This window comes from Thermobia domestica, chromosome 6 (assembly GCF_964235325.1).
Source record: "Thermobia domestica chromosome 6, izTheDome1.hap1.1, whole genome shotgun sequence".
In the NCBI taxonomy this organism is placed as follows: domain Eukaryota; kingdom Metazoa; phylum Arthropoda; class Insecta; order Zygentoma; family Lepismatidae; genus Thermobia; species Thermobia domestica.
Genome location: NC_137459.1, coordinates 57944372 through 57963564, shown reverse-complemented (window position 1 = coordinate 57963564; position 19193 = coordinate 57944372). Strand labels below are relative to the sequence as shown.

General features: G+C 35.7%; 1 protein-coding gene across 2 annotated transcripts in view; it reads left to right on the top strand.

The window, feature by feature from the left end:
* Positions 1–19193, top strand: part of LOC145688022 (tRNA (cytosine(34)-C(5))-methyltransferase-like) — a 202690-nt gene that overhangs the window by 86934 nt on the left and 96563 nt on the right. For both annotated transcript variants that reach the window (XM_081761693.1, XM_081761694.1), the window contains exons 12-13: positions 13113–13184; positions 16401–16548. In XM_081761693.1, coding sequence (XP_081617819.1) covers positions 13113–13184; positions 16401–16548 — 220 coding nt within the window. The remainder of the gene's footprint in view (positions 1–13112; positions 13185–16400; positions 16549–19193) is intronic.

The window sequence follows — 19193 nt, the reverse complement described above, 5'->3', positions numbered from 1 at the left end:
CAACCTACGTGTGGATTTTTGTTTATTTATTTATTTATTTTATTTTATTTTATTTTTTTAAATTTTATTTATTTATTTATTTATTTCTGCATACTCGACAGAGTTCATCCCAAAGAAACCCTTTAAATTGTATTTCGGGACGAAATGAGCAACCCTTTTGAAAATAAACTCTGCAATTAATTTAAATATTTGCTTTAAAAAATCTAAAATTTGTCGCAGCAGTTCCTTTTTGAGATAAGTTTCCGAGTTTTCCTTTAAGGAGTTTATGAGATTATTTAAATATAAGGTTGTGTTGCTTTGATATGCACCTCAGTCTCTCGACGTAACTTACCTACTAAGTCTTCTGGTATGTTCTCGGCGATGACTAGGACTTTGTAGTGCATTTGAGCTGTTTGATTCAATAACGAAACAGGCTCTGCCAAGACCAATCGGACAAACATATTTTCAAAAAGCACAGTCAATAGGCGAGAAAAATCCTGGCATAAAATTCTTGTCTAATGCAAATAAAGTGTTCCTGGGAACAACGACGCACGAATTACAGATTTATCGGCAAGAAACATTGCTTCTTTGAAATACTGTCCCTTAACGACCTGTAACACGGAAGGAACATTTTCGATGTACAGTAATGTTTTGACTGACAAATGCAGGCTTTTGCCAGAAAATACCGAAAACTACATAGTTGTCTATTGCAGCATGAATGCATCATAGTTGTACACCAAGTATATGTAGTTCAAATAATACAACTTTTTTCTTTAAAAATAAACAAATTTCTCATTTAACTTTAGTTTTTGATTGGTGCATATTTATCCTTTTCAGTGTATATTTGCATATTTTCAGTGCAAATTTTCGTGATTTTTAGCGCATATTTGCATGCATATATTGCCGTTTTTTAGTGCATATCGATCCGAAGTCTACTGATAACATTTTCAGCCTTGATATAGCATTGATAAAGCTCCACGGTAGGATTTTGAAGTTAACGATAAATATCTAACACAAAAACTCATTTGCTCAATTGTATTTAAATTCCGTCCGAGTTTCGTCTGCAATCAATGAGAAAATAAAATATATTTCTTTATATCATTGATAATTTCAGGACTCCCAGCTGTCCTTTTTTCCTATATTTTGGAAATTTGTGTATATATGTCCTATATTTTAATCTTGTCCTATATTTCCTATATTTTTCAGTAATTGAATTATTAAAAATACAAACCAAAGGCAGTTCCAGTGATGATTTAAATTGCTACATATTAGCAATATGCTAAACGTGTCTTAGCATTTTTTCTGAGAGACTGGTCACTAATCCTATTATTTTTTATTTGATTTTTTTTTTTATCCTCCCATTTCCACTCTTTTTCTCTTTATTTCGTATGTGCTTATTCTTCCACAATGAAGCTTAGCTGAAGAACCTTGCCATGCTCCAGTTTCTTATAATGCAAGCTGTGTTAGCATTTTCTTTCAACAGTGTGTATTTTGATTAAGCATTGAGGTGTGTTGGTATTCACCAACTTCAATGCCTTCCAGTATTGCTGTACATAATATGCAGGGTTCTCACGTGTTCTGGAAAATCTGGAAATAAAAGTGTGTCGTGGAAACGCCCTGGAAAACAGAAAATGGTGAAAATCCTGGTTGCTCTGGAAGTCTCTCTCTGTGGCCAGCACTGACAGCTGACAGAATATTTCTTCAATTTTCTTCACAAGTAAAATCAAATTTCATTACAGTCAGAACGATACAAGAGAATCTGTCAGAACTTGAGATTCTCCTGTTATATTTGCATACGTACATTTTCTTATTAGTGTAGGCACGTTGATAAATTCCGTATGATTATGCAAAAGCAGGAACCACTTATCCACATTTTGCATGATAAATTAGATGAGCTAATTCAAAGAATAATAGCAAGATTTCTAATATTTGATCTGTACAATGAGAAAACTGGATCTGATTTTCTGAATAAAAAATGAAAGAAGGAAATATCTACTGTCAGATAACAAAATTGGTGTCGGTGAAGGCGCACGATTAGCATTGAAAGAAGTCGATAAAGTGCAACAACGGTTACTCACATTAAATGCAAAAAATTTCATCACAACAACAATGAATTACCTTCAACAAAGGCTGCCGCTAAACAACCGGATTTTGAAGCATACCCAGATTTTGCATCCCGCTGTTAGACATACAAAGGAAGAGCAAGATATGATGTTGTCATCTTTGAAACGAGTAGCGTCTTGTGTTCCGTAGATGTTGACCAGTCAGGAAATTGAGAAGGCTGTAGACGAGTAGCGAATTTACATGAGTGATCAGAGAATACACAATGACTTTTCTGTTGATTGTAATGTTGACGTGTATTGGAACAAAGTAATGCTCTTGGAAAATAATACAAGGAAACCAAAATATCTAACAATTACTAAATTTGTGAAAACAATATTAACATTTTCAGACGGGCAAACATCTGTTGAACGTGGTTTGTCGACAAATAAGAACGTCATGCCATCCGAGAGACAAGGACTGAATGAAGAAACCATCAATGGGCTACGAACGATTAAAGACGCAGTGGGTGAAATTGAAGTTGATATCAGTAAAGAAATGTTAAGATGTGGACAGGAAAATAAAATAAAATAAAATTTAGAATAGCAAGAAAATGAACATAAGATCACAGCAGAAGAGACAAAAGTAAGTGCCAAAGGAGAAATAGAGAAAAACATGTGTGTTAAAGTTCGTGAAGTTGAAAAATTAGTTTCAGAGGGAAACATTCGGCTTCAGAAAACAATAAAGCATCGGTTCATGGATGACGTGTCAGCTGCACAAGCCCTGATTCAGGCTGGAAACAAAAGACTTAAATATGCCATAACAAAGGTGTCGCAAAATTAACATGTGTACTAGTGTTTTAGAGTTCATTATTGCACCTTTAAAATGTAGAAGTAAAAATGTGTAAGTATAATAATGGTGGATCGAGAGAAAGGCATGGGCAACTCGGACCTCAAGAATTTTTCTTTTAATCAGTAAATCATATCATTTATTTCAATCAATTTCTTTTTTTTTATTTCCCAAACTAATATAGCAGATCTACTAAGTTTAAAACGTAAAACGGTATATATATACTCTTATTCTGTATTAATCTAAATCTTGTTACCAGTTGCCCAATAGGGTGAAAGGTGGCCTTTTTTTACAAGTCATGTATATATATTTTTTTTCTCTGCTTCAGAGCATAATATTCGGTTGTATAAACCAAACTGTCCTATATTTTTTTCAATGTCCTGCTGGGAGGCCTGCAATTTTCGCAGATATTATTTTCCCACAAAATTCTATAATATCATTTTGAATTTATTTGACCAAAAATTTTGCATTTTAAGGAGCTGTTCTTAAGTGATTTTCCAGCTGTTTATCTCCTGCATCTATCCTAAATCGCAGTAAAGCTTGAAATTTTCCCTCGTTTTTAAGTTTCGTCATCTGATGTTAGAAGTTCTCCATCATCACGGTGTCCTCGCAGTGGAATGTTTTCCCTGCCACACAACATTATTGTCTTTATAATAGATATGAAACAATTACGTGTTTTTTTTTAAACCTTAGAATCTAACTGAGCACTCAGGACTTTCGTAACTTCTCAGAGTTTCTACTTTCCAAAAGAGCACTTTTGTTGTACTCATTGTTTGCGTGATCGCAAAAATATTCAAGAGCTTTCTTATATTTCTTCAAAGGAGTTGTTACTAAAGCTCCAAGGGGTGTTTCCCTTTTGATTCCAGTTTTCTGCGGACCAAACAAGACACAGATGCGACAGAATATGCCCTCTTATTTTTTACTGTAAGTCAACCACGGGTAGTCAGAGATCCATTTTCTGTTGAACCTGCGGTTTTGCCCCGATTCAAAAACAAATGGGAAATAATATGAAGTAGGAGGTATCCGGCGAGGGTTAAATATCTGTCTTCAGGAAATAAATTTTTACCCACACAATTTGTTATATCACTTTATTTATTAGTTTCACTGGTGCATCGGCCAACGAATCTGTATCACCTACCTTACTGCAGTCCATAGATTTAGTGTGAAGATCAACTGATATTACCGTCAGTGACTGATTTCCGTCTACTGATTCATTTCCAGAACGTTTATTTTCACCACTGGTGCTAGGATTACTATCACACGCATCTTCATTGCATCCTTGTTTTTATTGAAAAAAAAAAAAAAAAAAGTCAACTGATTTGACATTTTAATGCTAAAGTCTTTAACATAACACTACACGAAAAAACATAATCGAACTGCAACTAACAGATAAAATATTGCAATGTATACTGTTTATCAACTGCTGGAAACAAGTGAAGTGAAAATGACAAAGGTGAGGCGGGCTGAAAAGTGCGCATGCGTGGAAAGCGACGCTCGACTTTATATCATTGATATATATTGAAATAATACTGGTTACAACCTATTTCAGGTAAAGTGAATTTGTTTTAGTGCCTCTGGGTTCACAAAAACAACGCTGTTTACAAGCCCAGCTGTATCAAGTATAATTCAGGAACTACATCAGTCTTTTCAGAATTAAAGGAAGAGTAAAGAGAAATCGAAATAATTGTTATTTGACTACCCAATAAAGCGTGTGGAAGAGGATTTCTTCAAATGTCCTTTGCATGGGAATTTCGGATATTAGGATATGTGCATTCCTAGTACGGAACGAAAGTCCGTAGAATCACCCGATGTACTTCAAGACATTAGTACAAAACTTCTTCAGTTAGCATCACCACACAAAAGTTCTCCACTGCTACTCTGTTTACAGCTTAGTTCGCGATTTGGCTGTTAAGGCAATCGGCACTCTAATTGAAAAGACCAGCAAATGATATTTAAAGCCAAACAGAAGAGGAAGCCTTGATCATCCATTTCCATAATTCAGATGAAAACTTATGTATCACTCCAGCAAAATGCTCAGCATTTTTAGTGTGAATGACCTCAAATTTCTCTTGGTCTGATATATATATATATATTTTTTTTTTTGGGGGGGGGGATTCTGCTACTACTAACAGTCCTTGACGAAAGTACTTGACCTTATGCTGCTATATCTTCATTAAGTCAGGTCTAGTACTTTTTCTGGTACACAAATGTCTGAGCAAATGCTACCGAAATTACACGTAACTTTTTGAGCAGTTGGTAAGCCTGCGGAGCAGTGAAACATACTTTCGCTGTGCAATTGATGAACGAAAAAAATCTCCATTTTAAGATTAATCTCTTGTTTGAAGCATCTTATCCAATTAATCCTATATATTAAAGACATGATAACTGAGGGCCAGTCCCAACTAAGATTTTCATGAAAATAACCATATGTAAGATGTATAATTCGGCTAAACACCGTGCAAGAGTGCTTATTGCTTTTCGAAAAGAATCAGCCACTAAATACCTAGAATACACATCACACACGGTAAGTAAATATGTTTCACCATGTTTTCCTTGTGATAACAGATCTACGAAATTAACTGAAACCAGATGTCGTGTCCTTTTAGCAGGAACTCTTTACATTAAACACTGTACAGCGTTACTGTCCGCTTTGATTCTCATACAAACTTCACAATCATTTATGTAAGATTTAATATTATTTCTTATGTTCTTCCAATAAAACATTCGAGAAATAATGTTAAACGCCTTTAAGAATCAAAAATGACCATATTGATCTTGAAAGCTAATTAATGTGATAAACTCGATGGTACAGGTAAGTTTATCGGGAAAACAAAACTCTCCAACCATTAGCATTCCCTTTCTAATGTATAACTTTGCTTCCAGTTCCAAGAACTACTACGAAAAGATTATACCACGTAAATACTTACTTTGATAGTAGCAAGCCAGACTAGACCAAGTACTAATTTTTACGAAATTAGCTGACGTATTTGAAATTACTGGTAATGGTGTGAATTTCCATCTGTCAAAGTAACCAATTGTCCTGTTAACATCCTAACTAAGGCTAGTTTTAGACGGAAGCATTTATCGTAGCATTTCTCGTAGCAAAAATCGTATCATCGATATCCTACCGTGTAAAGTAGCAAATGCTTTAGCATTTCCCATGCCATGGCATATCCTATGGCATTTCTTGTCGATAGAACCTGCTCTATTTCGTAGCATTTTCTTCAGCATTTCTGCTCCGATTGCAGCGCCGTGGTGTGTTAAAAGGAAGCGAAAGATTTTTGTGTCAAATACCCATGCTATTTGTTTTGTGTGGGAAATTGAATTGTAGTAAAGAAAAATGAGTTGTAGTAAGGATACTATTATTATGTTTAAAAAATATGAGGATCTTTGTTTATACAAAGTTAAAAGCGTGCAGTTTCACTATACGGATCCACACAGAAATTCATTAAAAAAAAAAAAAAAAACTTTCTCGTTTCATTTATTGTACCTTCAGCAATCATTTCTGAGATGTGCTCTTGCATTCTCCGGTGCAGGTTCACTTTAATAGGTGGCAACGTGTAGTTTTACTATACGGATCCATAGTATAAGTAGTAGTAGTAGTAGGAGGAGGAGGAGGAGTAAGTAGTAGTAGGAATAGTAGTAGTAGTAGTAGTAGTAGTAGTAGTAGTAGTAGTAGTAGTAGTAGTAGTAAGAGTAATAGTAGTAGAAGTAAGTAGTAGTAGTAGGAGTAGGAGGAGTAAGTAGTAGTAAGACTAGAAGCAGGAGTACTTAGTAATAGTAACAGTAGCAGTAGGTGTAGTAATAGTAATAGTAGTAGTAGTAGGAATAGGAGTAGAAGTGGGAACGGGTTAGAAGTCCCGATGGGGATGGTTGGGTTCTGTTTTCGATACATAATGGGGAAGTTACAGACTTGCCAAAATTTTATGGCAGCTTATTGAAGATTACGTGCATTTCAGGTTCGACTTTAATTTCTATATTTCACGTAAATACGCATCTCAGATGTAAGTACACACCATATTTCCATTACTTATACACTACTCTATTAAAATATTAGAAATTTCTTCTGTAAATTTTAAAATCTATGAATCTGTATAATATAACTGCACCGTTCAAAGTCCTTTGTATCATAATAAGCATATGCGAAAAGGGCTTTTGAAGAAATAGTGACTGAAATATCTGTTTTTAGTTTTCGAGCCATAATTGCGCTCTTCTCCAGTGATTTGTTTGCTACGTCACGACAAAATGCTACCGTGTAAAAGCACAATATACTTTTGATATCATAGAATATTATACGAGATTTTTGGCAGCACATCTGCTACGATAAATGCTTTCGTCTAAAACTGGCCTAACAGTACTAGTGGTATATTTTGCCAAATGAAAATTCACACCATTACCGATAATTTCATATGCCTAAGTCCAGTTCGTAAAAATTGGTACTTAGTCTGTTCTGCATTGCTACAATCCATAGGACGATAAGCATCACACTCCCATTGTAGTTTTGTAACTGTTTCAGAATCCAGATCATACACCTTAGGGTAAAGACATACCGAAGATACCTCGCGATCGAGGTCGAGGTTTAAGTCGCGGTCCCTACCTCAATGTCTAGGTCTAGATAGATGAAGGGCGCATGTAGCAAGGAGGTCACATCCTCGCTGTAAGTTCTCAGTTTGAGGAGAAACATTACTGTGACGTGTGTGAAATTATTCTGTCAGTGCATAAAAATCACTGCGAAACTACATTTTGAAATTGAAAGAACCAAACAGTTTATAAATAGGGATGGACGCGAGACAAGATATGAGAAATGCCAAAGTCTCGTCTCTTATTTCGCAAAAATATTTGAGTCTCATGTCTTGTCTACCTCTATCAATAAATCTAAGAATTTTTTCAATTTTCTTTGAAGAAGTGCCTTCTTTCAGCACTCAGGTGAGAAATCATTTTTTAAATAAAAAGTATGTCTTCAGGTTTCGAGGTTGAGGGTACTTCAGCAAATGAAGTTTTGTCACTGCGATTCCATTATATGACGTTTCCTCCCTATGTATACGTGCTTGTCTTTACAGGTATTCCTTTACCTTATATCAGTAACGAATTTAGAAGAGACTCTTTTTTATTAATCTCGGAATTGGAGGGGGTGGAGATTTTAAGCATAGATATGATTAGCAGTAGCTTTTTTTTTTTTTTTTTTTTTTTGTTTCTTTAGAAATTCCACAATTTACGGACTTAAGCCCAAAAGCCCCCTCCCTGTTACCGCAACTGCCTTATATAATACTAAGCTACAGTATAATTCTCAGATAAATAACTTATCTGACATTCCCATTTCAGTTGCTATTTTCTTCCATTCTCTATTTAAAACGTGCCTATTATAATGTTTGTGTTTCTTATCCCATATTGCTGAAACGTACCTCAATAGTTCTATTAATATGTCTTTCATAATCAGATTTAATAGTACATCAAAACCTCTCGAGCATAGACACACAATCCTCTGCAGATGAAATTCTAAACAAATGAAGACTTGATTCCTTGCAGTGCTTCAGGGAGAACAAATGAGAACACGAGCCACAGCGGTGCTTCCACTGAACATCGATGTAGAAATAAACTCGGTTGTTTATCATCGCGACGAGAACACGAGCCACAGCGGTGCTTCCACTGAACATCGATGTAGAAATAAACTCGGTTGTTTATCATCGCGACCACTAATTCACCCTCGCGGTCGACCTCTAGGTCGCGATGTGTCGTACATCTTTGGCATGCGCTTACCCATTTGAATCCATGTGTTTGTGCCAATATCGAGGTAGCGACCGCGACTTAAACCTCGACCTCAATCGCAAGGTATCTTCGGTGTGCTTTTACCCTTAGTTTAAATAGCTATGAGTTCCTCTTTTGTCGACAACATGCAAGACAAACAATCACTTAATAAAACATTCGATTTCTCGCTGATAACTAGATCTCATAGTCATACTGCTATAGTTGGAGTGCCCATTTCATCAATCTAACTAACTAACTAACTCTATGGCCTATGGAACCCGGAGGTTCAGTGCCGCGTTCACAAAAGCTCTCCACTGACTTCTATCCCTAGCCAACTGGATCCAGTTTTTACTTTGTATTCCTATCTCTGCGAGATCCATCTTAATGTTATCCTCCCATCTGCGCCTAGGTCTTCCTAATGGTCGTTTTCCTATGGGTCTACCACTCAAGACTTTGAAAGCGTTTCTACTTTCTTCCATTCTAGCTACATGACCTGCCCACCTAAGCCTCCTAGACTTGACGACCCTAACAATGTTGGGCAAACCGTACAAACTATGTAGTTCCTCGTTATGAAGCTTCCGCCATTCCCCATTCTCGTTCCTTTTGGGTCCGAATATTCTTCTCAGGATCCTGTTTTCAAATACTTTCAGTCTATGTTCTTCCATTTCATCAATCTAGCGTTCCAATTGCGCATGCGTTTTAACTGTATCAATCACTTATGATCACTTAAAATATAAACTTCCTAACCTTCAAAACTAATATTCCATTTTTGCATTACGTATACTATCGCTAAATATTTCAATTCAATAATTACATAATTTCGTTCGCACTTCGTTAATGTACGACCAGCATATCGCAAAACACATTTTTCACCATTGATGATTTGATAGCACACACAAGCTAATGCGGTTACTGCAGCATCAATTTCTAAATAAAATGTTTTTTCAAACTGTGGGTGATGTAATAGTACATCCTTCGTGATTTCTAGCTTTATCGATTCAAACGCACTCGGTTGTTTCGGTTCTATTTCCATCCGTTTCACTTTCTGTACTCTCACAATGAAGCTGCTGCTATTGCATAATTTTTAATTGTTTGATAATTTCCTCATTGCGCCTAACAACGATCATAATGTTTTCAAACTCCTTGGCACTGGTATCCAGATTTCAGCAGATTCCATTGATTTTGGATCTAATCGAATTACAGATGTTGCTAGATAGCAACTTGAGTAATTAATTTCACTGGCACCAAAAATACACTTTGCGACACTTAATGTCATATTTACTCCACCAAGCAACTTGAACACTTCATCTCAACGCACTAAAAACTCAGAAATTGTTTCAGTTGCAGTAGTTCCGTCACCTACATACCTAACCAGCTGTCCTTGTAATGCTAACAGAAATTAAACACAGCTGTAACACAGAAGAACCGTATTTCACAACAAAAAGCACTCGAATATTTTCATACAAATTTTCCTCAAACAAGGATATTAAATGCTCCTTAGAATCGTCTGTAATTCTGCACTTTTAGCTTGAACTGGTAAAATCTAGTGTTACGACCACTGTTTTTCTCCATTGAACTTCGCAAATAAATAATTAAATAATAATAATAATAAATCCAGCACTGAGTGCGGAAAAAATTTCAAATAGTCTCGATTCTCAATGATCCATTATTTTTCAAAACATGTAACAGTAACAGATGACACAAAGAACTTGATCGAATAACGCTGTATTTTAACAATTTTTTTAATATCTTCACGATTACCTTCCTTCGTTTGCAGAGTATTGTAACCTTTTCTTGAAATGGAGGTTTGTTTGTGTCAACTTCTATGTGACGCGGAAATTTGTTGCGTAAACCTGAGAAACGAGAAACAAAAATCGATGTTTTAACAACTATGTAACTAACTCTATGGCTTATGGAACCCGAAGGTTCAATGCCACGCTCATAAAACCTCTCCATTGATTTCTGTCCTTAGCCAACTGGATCAAGTTTTTACTTTGGTATTTCCATTCCTGTGAGATCCAACTTAATATTATCCTCCTGTCTACGCCTAGGTCTTCCTAATGGACATTTTCCAATTGGATTTCCAGGCTAAACTTTGAAAGCGTTTCTACTTTCTTCCATGAAAAAAATGAAATGAAATCTTTGAGTTTTACGTCCCACGGTTATGCTGGTTAGGCTGAAGGAGACGGTGATGAAGAGTGATGAATGAAATGGTGGAATGAAGAAAGTGGGAGGAAACGGGAGAACCCCGAGAAAACCCACGCACACGGTGTTTGTCCACCACAAAGTTCACTTGGCGGGGACTGGGATCGAACTCGGGACCCCAAGCACCAGAGGTGAACGCTCTACCATTGAGCCACCGCGGCCTCACTTTCTTCCATTCTCGCTACATGACTTGCCCACCTGAAGCTCCTAAACAACTGATTATAACTTTTTCTTTTCTTCTTCACTGAGCAGTGTTGCATGTTCAACCGCTTAATTTATTTATTCTTCTGTAAAGTACATATCCGGCGGGAAGTTTCCCACATTCTCACCAACATTATTTCCATTCGCGGTAAATGTACACCTACTTTGAAACTCATTCACTGTTTTCTCTTAAACTCATTTAACATCTTTACCTCGGATAAAACGACAATAGGCGCAACATCACACCTAATGCTCTGAACACTTGCATTTACATCGTTCTCGTATATGTTTGAATGAAAGACACTTCTTTCACTATTTGCATTGAATTCAACTTGCAGATTGTTACGTTTAAAATCTGTAACACTGTTTAGTTTCTCCAGGAAATTTGCTCCTACTATCACAACTTCATATAATTTCGGTAGAACCAAAAATTTGACTAAAACTTCAAAACTTCCTAACTTTGCTGATAGAATTACTTTCCCTTTCACATTTTGGAAGTTGCATGTTTGAAACACATTTAGTTACTTCACGAAAGATATTATTTCGTAACAAACATAACTCTGAAATGAAGAAACTTTCATGGTATAGCAAACTGGCCCAATGATTCTGTTTCGCCGAAATTAAAAGTAATACCCAAAATAATGTAAAATAAAGAGTATTACAATCGTGTATGTTTGTTCTTGATTTCTTCTGCTTCTTCTCGGTTTTCTTATTCCATCATTTATTTGTAATTATTGTACATAGTTTTTAGCTTATAATTCGTAACGCGGGACATTGACTAAATATTCAAATCATTTTCAAAAATCAGAGTTCAGAAATTCAGATTTTGTCAAATTGTACATTACCGATCTTTTATACAATTTAAGTTTTAAGCATCAAATGCAGTTCGTAAAAAGTAATTAATAATTAATTTAAAAATACTGTTTAACGTATGATATACAGTACAAGGATATTGTAGACTGAAATGAGAATCGGACCCGAGAATCTCCGGCTTACACACAGATTCGTTAACAAATACTCTACTCAGTCCGCTCCCTGAACGCACACAGTTGCACAATCTATTTCTGTTGAGGTTGGTTGCTCAACCACTCAGACTACATGGACTGTACTACAATTCCTGTTGTGTTTGGACAACCCATTCTTTGTCTACATTTAGAACACTTCTGACAGTTGAATTATCCTATTTATAAAAGGACAAACCCCTCAGTTCGTTACGCTAATTCGTAATAGTAAACAGTCACGCTAATAGATGTCGTCTGTGCTGTTGCTTCCCTACCTGACGTTCACAACGTGCAGGCACTTTACCGATTTAAAAGTAAAAGGACAATTTAATTGGAACTTAAAAACGATATTTTTTGAATTTAATTGTTTCAAAATAGAAGAAGATCCGTAGCCATATATTTTGACCAATATTATTTTTTATATTTCTGTAGCAATATATTGTGACAAAATAACTATATTGTTTAAATTATTTTTAAATGGGTAATGATGATACTCGAGATGAACGTGTATTGTTGTTTTGTATTAGGACAAGGGGTGTAACCATATTAGATTTGAGCAAAGGGGCACGGTGGCTTAGTGGTACAGCGCTTACTTCTGATGCGTGGGATCCCTGGTTCAATTTCCGGCCAAGTAATGCTTTAGTCATCGTCTCCATTAGCCTAAAGGGCACAACTGCAGGACGTAAACTGACAGATTTCATTTCATTTATAAAAAGGAGCATTAATAGCCTAACCTAATGTTGGTTGGCAAGCAAACAAAATAACAATTAGATTTTAATTAAGCACTATTTTAGCCTATAAAGTACAAGGGGCACTGAGATAATTGTTGCTTTGTTTGTGTTATACACGTTGTTTAGAGTTTCTTATTTTATTGTAGACTACTATTTTTCGTTCAGTCTGCTTTATTATATATACATATTTACCATGTTTAAATAATTTTACATTTTTTATATTCTTCCCCGCATTTTCTCTTTAGCTTTGTTCCTACTTAGTTTATTTTGATCGTCAGTTATGTTAAGTTAAATTGTGAAAATGCCAGTGTCCTCTGCAAATCATGGCTAGGAAAGCTAGTTAAGTTCTTTCTTTCTTCAGCATGCCGGTGTTGAGTCTTTTGTAATTTCTGATATTGAAGGCACAAAGTGTGACTACAGCCTAACGCAGAAGGTAAGTTGGTTTTGAAAATATTTTAGAAATTTAATTATAATAAAATTGTTTATTTACTTCGTGCTTATTCGAGTACTTTTTGTAGTTGATATTATTTAGATGTTCAGTGTATGATGTAGTCACATCATTTTGCGACAAAATATCCTAAATTTAAAAGTTAAGTAAAAATTCTTAGTAGAAGTAACTAACCTGCTACAATATATAGTCATGTAGGACGATCAACTTGATATGTCACAAAATAATATATGTACAGGAGTTAAGCAAATGTAAACAAATACAAAACTTAAACTGCATAACTTCGTATATTTATTGAAACGTATGAAGTGACGCGTGTTTATAATAATTTGGAAACATTCTCTTTTATTTACTGTCTACTATTATTACTATTAATTCCACTGTTTCGGTGTTCCCTGACACCTTCCTCAGGAGAACGGATAACTCTACATGACTATCTAAATTCGTTGGACTATAATCCTCTTTTGAAACCGTCATTGGTGTGAAAAACTTAGGGAGAATATTTTGATGAAGACTTGGGTATTTTTTTGCTAATTTGTAGAAATGTTACTCACTTTTAACAGGCATCTGGTGAAGATGCTGTTATTATCTTAAATTTATGTTAAATGTTAATAATACACTAAACTTCGATGAGTGAACACTTCTTTAATTTGCTGTAGTATTATTTAATCGAAACGTATAAATGTTTATATTGTGTAGTATTTTATTTATTTATTTATTTATTTAACAACCACCAGACACAGCTCAGAGGCTCTTTTATACTGGATATCTAACAACAACAACGGAAAGGGTTTCGGAAGGTATCGGCCAGGGCCTGTTTAGTAGGTACCATCCCGGCATTTGCCTGGTAGGACTGAGGAAAACCACAGTCAGAGTGGTCGGCAGCGGGAATCGAACCCACGACCTCCCGAATGCGAAGCCAACGCTCTAGCACTTGAGCTACCTCGCTCGATGAATACTAAGCTAACTTATTATGAAGTAGCTCTGTAACTGTTTTTGAATGTTCCAAGAAAAAGTGAGATCGATTGCCAGTGATGGGCCCGATCTGTTGAGGACGGTGTCAGGAAACATTGAAGCACTGTACTTAATAGAACCTTAAATAGTAGACGCAATAAAAAATAGAGCACGTTTACAAGGTACATTTATACACAGAGATCACAAGCCTTGTGTGAAACAGTCTAGGCTGATAGGCTACGCCACATGCCCTCAAGGATTTCTGGCGTGATTTTTGCAAACGTCTTTGCGAATTTTCGTCGGAGATCCATTGGTTTTTGACTATACTCTTCTGACGTGATGCACCCGTATACGAAAGTGTCTAGGTGATTAGGTCTGGTGAATTTAGGAACCAAAGGATAGGTCCACCACGGCCACATCACAGGTCGTTGAATGTTTTCTTGAGGAATTCATGAATTCAGGAGTTGAAGAATTGCTTATAAGGTCATCTTGGATCACTAAACCTGACCTTTGTAATCGGGATCCACCTTAGTTTGCATATGTTAGAAAAACGCTGTTCTTTTTCATTTTTTAAAATTTTGTTTTTTTATTATTTATTTACTATTTTTTTAACAAAATAGACACTGACCAAAGCTTAAATCCACTTTATTTTAAATTATAATTTGTAACTGTTTCGGATATCTAGCATATCCTTCTTCAGACACTATCTAAAATAAATGAAAATACAGACATATATATATAAATATTGTTATGACAAAGTTTAAATTTTTTAACCGTCATATATATAGTCATTGTTATGAAAAAGTTTAAATTCTTTTAACAGACATATACATAGTCATTGTTGTACTTTTTTATTTTTATTTATTTATTTATTTATTTATTTATTTTTTCTATTTACTGAGGCCTTCAGCCAATCCCATAAGTCTTCGTGTTCACTTTCCAATTAATCACGTTCCTTCATTTTTGGTTCTTATAAGGGCCTTCTTTTTTTTTTTTTTAATTTTCTTTTTCTCTATGCTATTCAAACTTCCTTGCCATAATTCATTAATAGGTAAGCCCCCTGTCCAGTTCATCAGTTTATCTCTTCCTACCTTCTTTATCCAATCTGCTTCTTTCCACTTCCTTATTATCATTCTTTTCTCCATCTCCAATACTATTAATGAATTATGGCAAGGAAGTTTGAATAGCATAGAGAAAAAGAAAATTAAAAAAAAAAAAAGAAGGCCCTTATAAGAACCAAAAATGAAGGAACGTGATTAATTGGAAAGTGAACACGAAGACTTATGGGATTGGCTGAAGGCCTCAGTAAATAGAAATAAATAAATAAATAAATAAATAAAAATAAAAAAGTACAACAATGACTATGTATATGTCTGTTAAAAGAATTTAAACTTTTTCATAACAATGACTATATATATGACGGTTAAAAAATTTAAACTTTGTCATAACAATATTTATATATATATGTCTGTATTTTCATTTATTTTAGATAGTGTCTGAAGAAGGATATGCTAGATATCCGATACAGTTACAAATTATAATTTAAAATAAAGTGGATTTAAGCTTTGGTCAGTGTCTATTTTGTTAAAATAATCAATCCAAAGCCATGAATAGTCTTACTTTTTTTGATGGACAAAATAGATCTTAGATTTCATACTCCATAAATTACGCTGTAGTTCGTTTGCAATTCTGTTGGGATATCTGGCGTATTTTGACCTTAATTGAACAATTTACACAATCTAGAGATCAGAAGAGCAGTTCAGACGGCCAATCATTGTAACTGTGTAGATAGATAGACTGTTGCCAACTTCATTCCAAAAATACTTTCTCATTTTTTGTACAAAGTCTCAAACCGTTTGTATTTGGAGGCTTGTTAACAAGTAAATTGAGCAAATTACAGTATACTCATAAGCATGTAAAGATAAACATAATTCGCTTATATTTTCTAAAATAAGGTATTTTGAGCAAAAAGAAACATGACTCGCATAGATTTATTTTTTAAATAAAATATTTTCAAATTTTTTATAAAAATTAAAGCGAGAAATTCCTCCTGAAGAGAAGAAAAATAGTGTCCATTTTCACATTTTCATATAATGTATTAGCAGTGTGAAATTTTTGTCAGTCTGTTTTTGTTAATCGCTGACTTGTTATATGTGAAAACGTACTGTATAATGTTACTGAATCATTGTTTTTCTGCTAGTTACATCGGAATATTCTTTTATAGAAACCATTTATATATTTTCGTAGGGACTTCATACAATACTGAAGTTTCTCCAGAGCCAGATAGTAACGGTTCAGAAACCAGATTTGCTAGCTTTATTGAAATCTGACGGCAATCAAACCCTGGAAATCTCACTATTGGAGGAAGACACGCAAGAGCAGCTGAAAAGGATAGGTAATTGTTTTGATTGCAATGTGGGAGCGAGACGTCTTCAGCTGACACGACATAACGTGGTCACCATGTGTCGGTACCATTCGCCCAACATGAATCGACTGAGTCAATTTGTGAAGTGTTAGTTCTATTGTATGCCATGTAACATTCCGGAGATGCTGCTGCTGCTATTATTATTATTATTAAATCTTCTCTTTTAACATCTAGCGGTAACGTCCTTTGAGCTAAAGAAGGTGGATAATTAATGAAAGTAACTGATGAATACTTACAATTGTAGTTTCCTATAACATTAAGCATGTAAATTGATTTAGTTATTAGCGTGCATTTAGTTATTATCTGTGGAATGAAATTCCGTACCATAATTACAGTATCAAGCTAACATATCACAAACTGTTTTGTGAAATTTTCTAGAGGGGACATTCCATGTCAATTCAGCCAGGCCACGAAACCCATCGATTCAGATTTTCGTGAAACTTGGTACAGTAGTTAGGACTAACGATTTAGTAACTCATTCTTTCTCTCTCTCTTTTTTCCTTTCTTTCTTTCTTTCTTTCTTTTATGGTTTCGGAGATACAGTTTAAGAAAGTTACTCGTAAATGCATGTACTTGCAAGCGCCTGTTTCTGATTACAAAATTGAAAGGAAAGCATCGTTACTCAACTTATCCGCGTTAAATTTTACCAAATACCAATCAGTGGTTATAGCTTATAAGGAAAACAGTTTCATCAACCTTACACATGTCAAAGGGCGACTAAAAGGTAACTATTGTTCAATTAAAACTAAATAAATAAATAAAAATAAAGTGTGCAACATGAAGTCAAAAAGGAGTTTTATCACTAGAAGGCAAAAGAGTTTTCTCTTTTTATTTTATCTTATAATGAACCTGAAAGTATGCTCGAAAATATCATTAAATGAAAATACTGGGTTCTCGAAAGCCTAGGGGCCTATAATTAGTTGTATTGTTAACAATCTGCTCAAGAAATGTTGAAAAAAAAGTGGAAACGCACTTGTAATTAGAGAATTATTAGAGAAGTTACGATCAAATTGTGGATATGGATAAAAGGGATAGTGTTGTGGCGGGCCGGCGGTATGCGTTTGCGTAGACCGGCACCCACACAAGAGAGTTTAGTAATTAACCAAAATACTCCTGATTGGTCAACAAAGTTTCTGCAAAATCACCAATTATAACTCGAGCGGCAAAGTTATACTGGAACAGGAACTCAGCTAACAACCAATCTGAAGATTCTAGTTTTACAAGGTAGCGTTGGCCTCGGCCAAAACTTCTAATAGAGAACGGTGAAATTCGTTATCTCGACGAAAACTTGATAGTTACCACCAACTCCTTGGGATATCACTTGAAAGCAAAACTCAAAAATAAAGTTCCTTGCAGTAAGCCTGCAGTTTATTGGTCCTAATGATTTTACAAGTCCACGAGCTGGGGCGCTAAGTGTAACTATGTGTTTGTAGAAAGAGTTTATAACTTACGTGACAGGTTCCAATCGATAAATACTTGCACAGAGAAACACTCACAAGATAAAACAAAACTTCACTAGACTGGGAGGGCATGAGTCAGTCCTAGTAGAAGGATAGGTGCACAGGTGTAACTATTTGATCGTACCGGTATGCTCTAGGCCAGCTAGGCAATGAACCTAGTCTGTCAAAACACACATCAAATAGGGGAGCTTACCAGAGAAGGTTTAGGTGTGCACGTGTTACTATTTGATCGTATAAGTATGTTTAGGCCAGCTAGGCATTGAACCTAGAGTCTGTTAAAACACACATCAAATAGGGGAGTGACAGAACTTCGACTGTCAACTTCCTAAGCTTGCCAGCAGTTTCTGAGCGCACAGGTCCCGGCTGGAGCTATGCTTTCAGAAGTAGATTGCCAAGTTCGAAGGAGGTAACTTTGACCGTCAGTTTCCTAAGCCGACCAGTAATTATGAGCAGACCCCTGGCTGTCGTCAAGCTTTCGGAAACAGAGTGCCAAGTTAGCCACTAGGTTAAGGTATGGATGGTAACCAAGAGAGTAGGGAGGCCTCCGGAGAAGCCGAGAGAGTGAGAGGCAGTGTGACGGCTAGGACAACTAGGAGCTTACTCGAAAATCCTGAACTAAGTCGTTCCTAAAACATTGCGGACTCCGTCTAGATAGCACGACTTTGAGGAGTCAGGATAGGGACGTTGTCCGACGATCGAGCCAAAAACACGAACTTTTAAGGGGTTCGATCGGCTTTGCAGACGGCACCAATTTACGTGTCGTGTGCAGACATTGCACTCGGACCGTGAGGTCAGAGGTTGGAAATGCGTGGTAGTCCGAAAGTTCCCTAGGGAGGAAGCCAAGAGTAGCCAGTAGCCTGAAAAGAAAGCTGATTGGTGTGCACACGACACTAAGGGCAAAGTCAGCTGAGAAAAGTACTTCTCCGTGGGGCGGAGAGAATAGCGATTGGAACACGTCATGCTCCTAACACCAAGATTGGTTTACAATAGAGTGCCTGAGCGGCGCTAAATGAGAAGAGAAGATTATGTTGGTGTGTGTATATGTACTCCATGTACTTCGATGTGTTGTCCCCAAACTCTGGAAGAGTGGTATACATCGAGATATACAATATTCATACATTGAATCACTTAAAATATAAAACATAAAAGCTTTTA